Consider the following 12093-nt stretch of genomic DNA (forward strand, 5'->3'; position numbering starts at 1 on the left):
GTAGTAAATTACAGATCATGCGATTTGTAGTTCAACTTAATTATTTCCTAAACCAAATTATTCTAGCAAGGATCGAGTGCTAGGCCAAAACAGCCCCTGGACAAGGCATTAGCCCATTGCAGGGTGAATACACACATGCACAAACGTATATTACATACACTTTAGCATCACCAGTCCACCTAACCACATATCGTTGGACTGTGGGAGGAAACCAGAGCACCCAGAGAGAGCCCACGCAGACAAATAGAAAATGTGCAAACTCTATGCAAGTAGCACCTGGGATTTAATCCCTGGTCTCTTTGTGAGACCCTTTAAAAATTGTTACCACTACAATTAAAAAAAATACTTTTTTTAAACAGTTTTTAAAGTTTTTGTTTGATGCAAGAAGTAAAATAAAATCATTGTTAACAGAAGGTGTGCAAACACACTTAACACAGTGCATTGTGAGCTTCTCTGCATATTAGAAACACAGAGTCAAAACCATATGCTTCCCACGTCGGCTTATGAGGCAAGCAGAGGAAGGAGATAAATGAGTAGAAGTGCGTGCGTAATTGTAGAATAGGAGTCGAGGTGAGCTCCTGGTAAACAGTTGTAGCACCCTGAAAGCATCTTTGTGAAAATTTGGTTTAATTTTAATTAAGTGTATTTTAGCAATATTTTTTTTTAATAATTCTTCATTTCTTACATGTTTGATAACCATAATGCTTGAAATCCTTTAAATTAGTGTTATTATTATCAACTGTATTGATAACGGAGTAATGTATTAAAAAAAAAAACAAACTTCGTTAAATGTTGACATAACTTATATTAGATTTACAAGAGTTTCCAGTCATGCTTTCCTACAACCCTTCTTTGTCTTCAGAGCTTTCCAAAACGGAGGCTGTGCAAATGACTGGGCTGGAAGGAAAACAGGAGTTTCTGCTGGATAACAGACAGACTTTTTATCCAATGAAAAAGGTTGATGTTTATCTTTCAGGCCTAAATAAAATTATTTGTTTGTGATTTACTGTGATCGTGTGTAGGTCAGGTTTAGCTTTTCACTGATTCATCTGCCAGTTTTCATATGTTGGTATTTGATACACTTTATTAATGATGATCATTCTCCAATTAAATTCTTCTTATCTGACATTTGAAAAGTCTACAACTTGGAATACATTGAACGCAACCAGCATCAAAGTGGGCCAAATGTCTGTGAGCAGCTAAGCTGTCGGTATACGAAGTACATAGCCAGCACCAATCTGAGGAAGAGGAAAGGATAACACACAAGTTGGGACATTGTGGATGGAACAGGCTGTGTTTACAGAGTGCTGCATGTACAAAGCACAGAGCTGAAGAGCACAGTATATGTCAAGTTGATGCTGGCTGTGTACTTTGCATTGAAAGGTCTGTGAAAATATTATAATGCACAGACAGCATTCCCAACTATGTATGCAAAACCAAGAACAAACAGTCTGCTTTCCTTACTTGTGTATGCATGTGCTGTAAAACTGTGTGTGTTTGAAATTCAGTGCGTGCAGCCTCATTTCAATATAGCTGTACTGAAATCATATTTTTTTTTTTCTAAAAGGCATGCCTTTTCACAAAGAATGCACAGGCTCACTGTCACTTCTTTCATTTGCATACCTCGTCAAGTCTGTGGAAGCATTGTAAGTGAGCCACCTTTGTGTTTTTTCGAACACATCACATCTTTTACAATGTGCCACCTTGGGAATTGTCCTTTTCCCACTTCAAATTAATGCTGGTGGTGTACTTTTTATTCCAAGTGTGCAAAAACACTGCAGTACAATTACAGGTGAGCTTATACAGAAAAATCCCGCAACACGAACATACCTATGCACGTACAACTCACAGCACGACCGTTTTTTCATGCCTAAAAATGCATCACAACACAACCAAAATCCTGAAGCATAACCAAAGAAGTAAACATGTTCTGATCACATGGGCGCCTTCCATGTCGTAAGCAAAGCCTTAAAACATTAAGTGCAGTGTTACCCAGTGCTTTGTAAACAACGTTCCTTACTGTGGAACTCAGTAAAGACTGTCAGTCTTTAAAATTGAGAAACTGAGAAATATGAAAAGTTGCTCATCACTGAGAGGATGCATTTTTTTCTTTGCATCTTTTGACTAGAAAGCTTTCATAGGTGCACGTACAGAATTCTAAATTTGTTTAAGTTTGTATTGTTCAAACCTGGTGAGTGAAACAGTAGGAAACATCTAGAGCTACTGAACACCCATAGCCAAAATAATAAGCAGACAGAATTGTAAAGGTTAAGTGGTACTACACTACAACTATACTGGACCTTGAGTGGCAATAACTTACTGGTGGTGGCAAATGAGTCTTGCGCGAAACTTAGATATCTTTACAGAAGGTGCAGCATAGACATGCTGCTGTGATGGTACACTAATTTTTTGTTACAGTGTTGGCAGACTTGAAGTTTCTTTTAAAGTGAAATGCTCCAAAACCAAACCACAGACCTCATCTGTGCTTTTGTTGGCCAACTACCATTTTCTGATTACTTGAAGAGGTATATTTAAATGAGTTTTTTTTAGTTTGTATTAAATTGAGTAACTTGATTACACTTGACACCTCTTGACATAGCGTTGTAAGCAAAGCCTTGAAACATTAAGTGCGGTGTTACCCAGTGCTTTGTAAACAACGTTCCTTACTGTTCCCATGATATTACTGTTATTTAGTGATTATTTTGTGCTTTTTACTAAATAATAATGGGTCCAAAGAAAGCTAGAGTGGTAAGCATAAAACCAAAGAAGGTACACCGATCAATAACAATAGAAACAAAAAAAGAAATGATCGAAAAATACGAGAGAGAAAGGTATACTGGTGACTGATCTTGCAGCTTTATATGGCATAAGTAAATGTACTATATCTACGATTTTGTTAAACAAAGAGGAAATTTAAAAAGCTGAAGTTTCTAAGGATGTGACACATGTACTCTTTAAAATCAGAACACCAGCAATTGATGATGTTGAAAGATTATTGTTACTTTGGATAACTGAAAGACAGTGTGCTGGTGATAGCCTATCGGAGGCTATTATTTGTGAAAAGGCTAGGGCAATACATGCTGATATTGCGAATGATTATCCTTCAGTGAGTGCTGATAAGGAATTTAGGGCTAGTAGGGGTTGGTTTGATAGATTTAGGAAAAGAACTAAAATTCATAGTGTATCTAGGCATGGAGAAGCAGCTAGTGCTGCTTGGGCTGCTGAAGCCTATGTAGAAAAGTCTGAAAGACTCTTATCTTGCAATGTATTTTGTTCCCATCAAGTTTTCAACTGCGATGAAACTGGGCTTTAAAACAAATGCCCAGGAGGACCTACAAAACAAAAGAAAAAAAAATGCCAGAGTAAAAGCCAATGAAGGAGAGGCTGACTCTATTGCTATGTGCAAATGCAAGTGGTGACTGTAAAGTGAAGCATCTCCTGGTTTATCATTCATGGAAAAAATAAAGTGATAAAAAGCAAGTTAGGTGTCATGTGGAGGTCTAATACCAAAGCTTGGGTAACCAGACAGGTTTTTGTTGAATAGGTTCATGAATTATGTTTTGCCCAACAGTGAAAAATTACCTTGAGGAAAAACAATTACCACTGAAGACGCTCCTTATTATGGACAATGCCCCTGCCCACCCCAAAGACTTGGAGGAAGACTTGGCAGAAGAGTTCCCCTGGCTCACCATTGAGTTTTTGCCACCCAATACAACTCTCCTCCAGCCCATGGACCAGCAGATCATTTCTAACTTCAAGAAACTTTACACAAAAGCGCTGTTCCAGACGTGCTTCCAAATCACCAGTGAAACTCAATTATCCCTCACTCAGTTCTGGAAGGAACGTTTCAATATCCTATCTTGCTTGCAGCTCATAGAAAAGGCATGGAGGGATGTAAATTTAAGAACACTGATGTCAGCTTGGAAGAAACTCTGGCTTAAAGTTGTTCAGGAAAGAGACTTTGAGGGATTTGACCCTGAGCCTGCACCTGAGAATGACCCTGTGGTTGTGGAAGTTGTGTCTATGGCTGAGTCCACGGGTTTGGAGGTTGACAATGATGATGTGGAGGAGTTAGTAGAAGAACATAGTGAGGAGCTGTCCACTGATGAACTTAAGCAACTTTTAGCCAAGCAATAGAGGATGGAAGAACAGGAGATCTCTTAAGAGGAGGCGAATGAAAAGGTGATGGAGGAGATTCCTTCTTCAGTAATCAAGGAAATGCTTGCAAAATGGGCAGAATTTGCAAACAATTTCTGAAAAACATCATCCTGAGAAAGAAAGGACCAACCATAATATAGACTTGTTCAATGATGGCACAATGAATTTTTTCAGGCAATTATTAAAACACAGGCAGAGGCAAACAACTATGGATATGTTTGTAAAAAGACTGACCCAATGAGCCTGAAGCAGGTGGCAGTGCTTAACAGACTGTACCCAATAGGCCCAGAGACAAAACTCCTGAAGATCAGCGACTTACAGTTACTATGGAAGGGAAGTCCCCTTCCAAACAATAACCTCACTCCTTTTCCCCCACTCCCTCTCCTCCATCACCAGTCACCCAAGATGCCAACAGTCAAGGTAATGTCCTGTTACAGTAAATTTTCTTTTTTAATTTCAATTACATAGGTTATGCTATGCTTATTCCTATGTCAATCCCTTGCACACATATTCTTTATTCATGTGTTTTTCCATAAAACAATATTTTAATATGCAGAAAACTCAAGTATGGGTATTAAATAGGTTAGGTATGGGAGTCTTAAACAATACTGTATTTTATTATGCAGAAAAAAACTCTAATATGAGTATTAAATAGGTTATGTATGGGAGTCTTAGTGGCTTGGAATGGATTAATTCTGTTTCCATTATTTCTTATAGGATAAATTGCCCCAGTTCACAACCAGTTTTCCAGAGTGAATTAAGTTCATGCTGCAGGGTTTTACTGTATAAGTTTTAGTTAACTGAAATAACTGAAGCACCAACAGTTTGTACATGTTTGTGCATGATCTTTATTACATTTACTGAAAAAATGAGTGATTATGATTTCTGTGATTATTGAATATTTGTCTAGAGGAGAGCAAGACAGCAATTCACATTTGGATGTCAACATACAATATGTATACAAGTGTGTGTGTGTGTATGTGATTCAGCATGTGCCAACATTTCAGTATAGCTGCATTTAATTTCTTAAAGGCACCTAATTCATGGCCAAGTACTATGTACCATTAGTTCTTCAACTTTCTCAAAGAAAGCCCATTGTTCATTCTTTGACTTAAAAATCTCCATAGTTGTACCCAGCATATGCTGTGTTGTGTCAGAAAGTTATGGAACACGTACTCTCTACCCCACCACTACAACATGTATATGACTTTTGTGATAGGTAACAAATGCTGATTCATGATGTACTAAACCATGGTAAAACATATATGAAACATTCTTCCGGTTGACAAATTTTGTACTGGTGTCTCATTTCTACTGATGTACCATACAGCCTTACTTTATACCACCACCACCACTTGTGCATCTGTCTTTATTGTTCAAACCTGGAGAGTGAAACAGTAGGAAACATAGTTTCTTTTAAAGTGAAATGCTCCTAAACCAAACCACTGAACTCATCTTTGCTTTTGTTGGACAGCTGTCAGTTTCTGACTACTTGAAGAGGTAAATTTTAAATTATTTTTTTTTAGTTAATTGAGTAACTTGATCACACTTGACATCTCTGTTTTGAACAGTTAAATGCTCTACGCCGAGCACTGATTCGTTAAGTTTGTGAATGCTTGGAAAAGGTGAGTGATAATATTGACATCTGTGAAACGTTCCTACCAATAATCTAAAGATAATGCAACAAAGAGCCACCTCTTTTAGCAATGGAAATAGGGCACATGAGGGCAAAATTTAGGATGAATATTGAGAAATGTCACACTTTAGGTAATTGTGTCAGTTTCAGAAATAAGTCTGAATAGGTTTGAAACTGATTTTTTTTTTTTAGATGCAAAGATTAATGTAACATCAAAATGATGATAAAAGGATAACTTAAAATTTAGAAACAATAGTGCTATCAGGTAGGGTTGTCAAAAGAATCAATTTTAACATTCTAAAATTGCTTAAGTACTCATTTTTCATGGAATCGATTCTAAAGGCTGCAGTACTGGAGTTGTAGCCCTGATTTCCACTTACTCACAGGTGTTAATGTGGCAACTTCAGCAGCTTTGGAGCCTTCATTAGCACACTTAATTGACAAAGAGGGCAGCTGGAGCGGCGTCTTGAAATACTGTGGCAAATGGGGATGGAAAACCACAAGAAACATGCAGGCCTGTATGTAAGATTTGCTACTGCACAATGCCAATTAAAGGGGTTAATGTATTAAATTTAGTAAAACACTTAAAAGCAGTGAGAGTTTAAGCCCATGTAAAGCCCTAGGAGAGTGGGGGGGGGGGGGGGGGGGAGAGTGGGGGTACGGGATGTTCTGGACATGTGCCCCTTAACTTACCTAAATGCTGCCAAACATGGCTGAATATGTTGCCTAATGGGTTGAACACTTCTGCTTAAAGGACCAACTTACACATTGATACAAAAATTTCAATAGTTATCTTATTTCTAAATCATGGAAACATAAGTATAAACTTGTATACTGTTGTATTAGAAGTAAGGATGTGATGTTAATTTTTTCTGTACAGGTTAAAATGTTGTTTTGTAGCCAGTTAAATTTTTAATGATTCAAAATGTGGTTATAAATTATTTTCATCTGTGGGTCACTTTTATTCTGTGTATTCATGGACAACAATCTTTAGCACTGAGGTCTGTCGCTTCATCACTTTTTAAATTCTTGCGCGAAGTGTGCTGCCATAGTGTGTTACTTTGTTATTATGTGCACTTAAAAATTATTTCATCACATGTACTGTATAATGTAACACTGTAACTTTTTCAGGGCTTAATGGCATAAACAGTGGTGGTACTCTGCTGTGTGCTCATATACATCCAGCTGTGCTTCAGAGCATGTACGATTACATCGGGGCTCATTTGCAGCCCAACAGAAGTACGTGGCAGCCTCACGGAAGAGCATGATGACATGCTAGTCTTAGCAGCAAAAAATTTGAAAGTTACAAAGATATCGTAGTTTATTTACACTAAAATGGAATGTGTACTGTTTGCATTTATGCAAAACCTTTAAGTGTATTAATGTTTTTTTTCTGAACAAATATTTACAAAAGATATCAATCTTTTTTTTTTTACTTGAATGTTTTAATGATTGTGTTAAAATTTTTATGTACATTATTTACAAAATATAATAATTATAATAATTATATTATTGTGGGGCATCAGTTGGTGAAGAAAGATTCATGGATCTTGACTTTGCCGATAATGCTGTGAGAGAGAGTCAAGGCTGGGGGGCTGTCAAGAGGCAGGGCCTGTTAAAGCCCATTGCGGCACTTCCTGTGTGATTTTGGGCTATACAAAAATAAACTGTATTGTATTGTATTGTATCTTTGTGGAGCTAATGGAGGCTCTGATTGGGGCTCTCGATAGACTGAGTAAGGAGTCTGAGTGTCTGGGCTTGCGAGTGTTCTGGATAAAAACCAAGATCCAGGCATTTCATGACCTCTTTGGCACTGCGATCATCAGTTTGTCTGTCTGCGGAGAGAATGTCAACTTCGTTGAGAGGTTTACTTACCTCTGCAGCGACATTCATGTCTCTGGTGACTCTTCCTATGAAGTCAGTAGACAGATTGGGAGAGCGTGGGGGAGAGTCACGAGTTCACTGGAAATGGGAGTGTGGTGCTCTCAATATCTTTGCAAAAGGACGAACGTCCAAGTCATTAGAGTTTTGGTGGTTCCTGTTTTGCGATATGGTTTGTGAGACAGGGGTGCTATCCAGGGACCTGAGATGAAAACTGGACTCCTTCAGTTCTGTCTCTTTAGTGAATCCTTGAGTACCGCTGGTTTGATTTTGTGTTGAATGAGCAGTTGCTCATGGAGTGGTGAATGAGGCACATTACCTGCATTGTGAGGAAGAGACAGTTGCGGTACTATGTGATCTGGCTCACAGGATCCTCATTGTTGAGGGTGGCTTTGGTTGCCAACTGGGATCCTAAGCTGTTTCGTCATGTGGTGGTGCAGCAATGCACTGCACCAGTGCATGCTCCATGACGTTATTTATAAAAGTTTACAGTACTTTATCCATTTATATTTAATGACATTTGTAGCATTCATTTTACTACCTCAGTAACAATATTTGTCATCAATGTGAAAAAAAGTTTTCCGAAAATATTAAACTTCTTTACTTTTTATTGTTTACAGAACTTTATTCTTACACTTTACAAAATATTGCACTACCTGAAGTATTTGCTTTTAATGACTAAAATTTGTTTTCATCAATGTAAAGATTTTAATGCATGCATAATTTTAATTTATTTAAATGTTTTTTTTTAAATTGAATTACAGTATACAATGTATTGATTACCAAAAATGGTATTGAATTTCAACACTTTTCTTAGTATCTTAACAAAGTTTGAAATTTTGGTATTCTGACAACCCTACTCCCAGATTAGACACTGGCCCCAGTGATCTGGAATTCAACTAAGCATGTTTAATAATATTTTGAAAATGTAGTCTGAAAAAGTAAACCCCATGAAAAGCACATTTGCTCATCACTTTAACAATACTGATAGATAAAGGTGACCTAATATTTTAACATAACATCCATAAATGAAATTCCATATTTTTGTACTCATTTACACTATTTAAATCAATGGAAAGGCAAATTTTCTTGTGTGGATAAAGTTACTACACTCTTACCTTTATAAATACATCAAATGGCTAAAATTAAAATTGAGTGCAACCAGATGATTGAAAAATCATCTTGGAGGGCCTGGTTTATTTAAATTATCATAGCCTGTGGCATGGTTTGGTCTTGGTAATTGAGGTATGTAGCCACATCAAGATTCTGCTTTTTAAAGGACATACAGTAGGTGCCTGATGAAAGTTTGCCAGCCTACACCTAAGTGAAGAACAGGACTATTGGAACAGTGCACTCTGGACAGATGAAATAAATGTAAACATGCTTGGTAAAAAAAGCCAAAAATGGCCTTTATCCAAAGAAACTCATTCCACCATTAGGCATAGTAGTGGAAGCATTACGGTTTGAGGCTGCTTGTTTTCTTACCTCTGCCTGACCATCTGGCTATCATAGAATCAACCATGAATTCCAAGTTGTACAAGAGAGTAGTTGAGGAGAATGTGAGGGCATCTGTCAGAAAGCTGAAACCTAACCAGTAGTGGAAATTACAAAAAGAAAATGACCCAAACACTCCAGCAAATCCACAACAGAAGAGCTCAAAAAAGAAAAGAATGGAGGATTATGATGTGACCAATTCAAGGCCCTGATTTTTAACCCCATAGAAATGGAGGCAGTTTACAGGTCAGTTTATATAAGATAGTCCAAAAACAGCATACAGTCCAAGGAATTTTGTAAGGAGGAGTGGGCAAACATCAATTTAGGTGACTTTTAGGTAATTTTGTACTTAGTAATTTGTAAAATTTGTACTTGCATTTTAACTGAGAACTTGTCTCCGCTCTCTGCGCCTTTGAAGAACAGTGAACGTTGTACAAAAATAAGCTAAATTGAATTGAAATTTTATAATTGTTTCACACAAAGGTGGCAATACCAGCTATTAAAGCTATAGGTGTTCTTATTTTTCCACTGCAGGTAATTGCTTTCCTGACTTTATGTTGAATTAATAATTTCCTTTATGCATCATTATTGTTGAAATCAAGATCACATATTCATACATGCAAGTATGTTTAAAAACACACACCTTTCTAGGGTATTTGCTTACTTTTTTCATAGCACTGTATGTTTCATTATCTTCAAATTTGAAACCATATAGAGTAGTTCCAGATATCTTATGTGGAATTAATGTTGTCGTGTTTGCATAGATAATGAAAAGATACAAGTGAAGTGACAGTAAATTATAACAATATACCTTAGAATCAATGTCCCAAACTATCCCGATTAGATAAACTATTAATCCCATGAGGAAATTCAGATGCATACAACTGCGGAAACATAAAAAACAATAGGTATAGACTCACAGGACAAATAATTCAATCAATCAGTCAATAAATACATATATATTGTGCAGATATTTCAAAATTAATTTATGCCAGGAGAAAGCATTGAAATGCCTGAGAGCAGTGGGCAGAAAAGACCCCCAATGGCACTTCTTAGCACACCATGGTGGAATGAGCCTGTGGCTAAAAGTGTTACAGCAGAGTGCCTCCTGGAAGGGATTTTACATGACGGCTTTCAATTTTGCTACCGTTCTCTTTTCCACAATGTTTAAAAATAGGCCTGAAGAAGTGGCCTGAGTTGCCTCGAAAGGTTGCATATTGTAATCGTTTATTTTTAGCCAATAAAAGGTGTCATTTTTGCTTCACTTCTTGAAAATTGGAGCTTGTTTTACCAAAACTGTAAACAAATGGGAAGCTTCCTTAGATTTAAACAGTATGCCACCTTAAAAGTAGAATCTTGCAAACCCTTTTATCTTATCCAGGTTAACTATTCAAACATAATAGTAGTAAAGGGTATAGTGGGGGTTGTGGAAATACTTTATATAGGAATGGTAGGCCCTAAAGAACAAGGCAATAAAAGGGTTATAAAAATCAATCGCAACAGAAGTATAGTCAGACTTCCTAAAAAACCTCTGGTGTGTGGATATGGAGGGTAAGTCCATTGATGATGGAGTAAAGCCTCAAGGTGGTTATGTTTTAAGTGTGTCTTCAAGTTGCTTGTATTTACAGAGTAACTTTTCAAAGAAATGTTGGAAAATAAACTCTCAAGTTGCAGAAGATACAACTGGCCTCCAACCAGAATATTCCCTTCTTTTTATTATTCTTAACTAATGTCACTAACTAGAAATCCCATGGTTTTATGCAGAATGGAGAAAAATTCAAAAACATGATACTAAAACCTCATTGTAAAGTATTGATGTGTGCTGATTATTCCTGAAGTTACTATTTAACAGTATTTTATCAAAAGAGCATGTGATTTGAACATTGTGCACATTCAGCTGGATAGCTGACATGTGGATTATGCGACACGAGTAACATGACATTTTAAAATGTTTTTCTTGTATGGACATTTTTCGCCATCATTTGCCATTGTACAGCCGTGGTCATGATTGGCTTTTATTATATCATAAACTTTTTTTTCGGTCAATTTTGCATTTTCTTGGTCATCACCACAAACTACATGGGATAAGTAATATAAAAATATAATTTTTTTATGTGGAGTATTCCTTTGTCATATTTTACAGAAATAATGGTGTATCACTGTAGTGCACTAGTCATCCAAGTGTACAGCCTTAACCGTGAACAGTACTTGTTATAATCTTTATTTTAATCCTTAATTGCATTAAACTTAATTTGTGCTTTTACACTGAGAATGTGCAAGGAAGAATTTGACTCATCTTTAATTACTATTCTTGTAGAGTGAGTGACAAGATGGCAGATGCAGACTTGGACTTCCAGACTGGCGATGCAGGTGCTTCTGTCACTTTCCCTGTGCAGTGCTCTGCCCTCCGCAAAAATGGCTTTGTGGTTCTTAAGGGCCGTCCCTGTAAGATTGTTGAGATGTCCACATCTAAAACTGGCAAACATGGCCATGCTAAGGTGAGCGGATGTTCAATAAAATATTAGTTGTTTACCTTTTTGTAGTCAAAAATGACGAAATCACAAAATCTTGTTTGTCATGGTCACCCAGCTTCATGGAAGTGTGGAGTAAGCTTCAGTAGAAAAATTTGGATTGTGCCAACTCTGTAATTGGAGAGTATAGCAATTCCAATTTAGGATTAGTCAATGAAGGTGGCAGTGGTTGGAAGATAAGAAATAGAGCCGATCTTTGAATATGAGTGATGATTAGGAGGATTAAATGGAGAAAGATGTAGTTGAAGGATTAAATAAACACAAAATGTTGCACAAATTTAAATCTGATGCATATTTGCATAATTATGTAGTTCAGGGGTTTCCAAACTTTAAACCAAGGAACTCAAAAATGTACTATCTGGTTAATGCTAACTGTTGTCACACAGATTAATT

At 36.8% G+C, this 12093-nt stretch overlaps 1 protein-coding gene across 1 annotated transcript in view; it reads left to right on the plus strand.

The window, feature by feature from the left end:
* Positions 1 to 12093, plus strand: part of LOC114649003 (eukaryotic translation initiation factor 5A-1) — a 44620-nt gene that overhangs the window by 18501 nt on the left and 14026 nt on the right. Inside the window, exon 2 of the mRNA XM_028798396.2 lies at positions 11487 to 11667. Coding sequence (XP_028654229.1) covers positions 11500 to 11667 — 168 coding nt within the window. The 5' untranslated portion in view covers positions 11487 to 11499. The remainder of the gene's footprint in view (positions 1 to 11486; positions 11668 to 12093) is intronic.

This window comes from Erpetoichthys calabaricus, chromosome 3, assembly GCF_900747795.2.
Source record: "Erpetoichthys calabaricus chromosome 3, fErpCal1.3, whole genome shotgun sequence".
In the NCBI taxonomy this organism is placed as follows: Eukaryota; Metazoa; Chordata; class Cladistia; order Polypteriformes; family Polypteridae; genus Erpetoichthys; species Erpetoichthys calabaricus.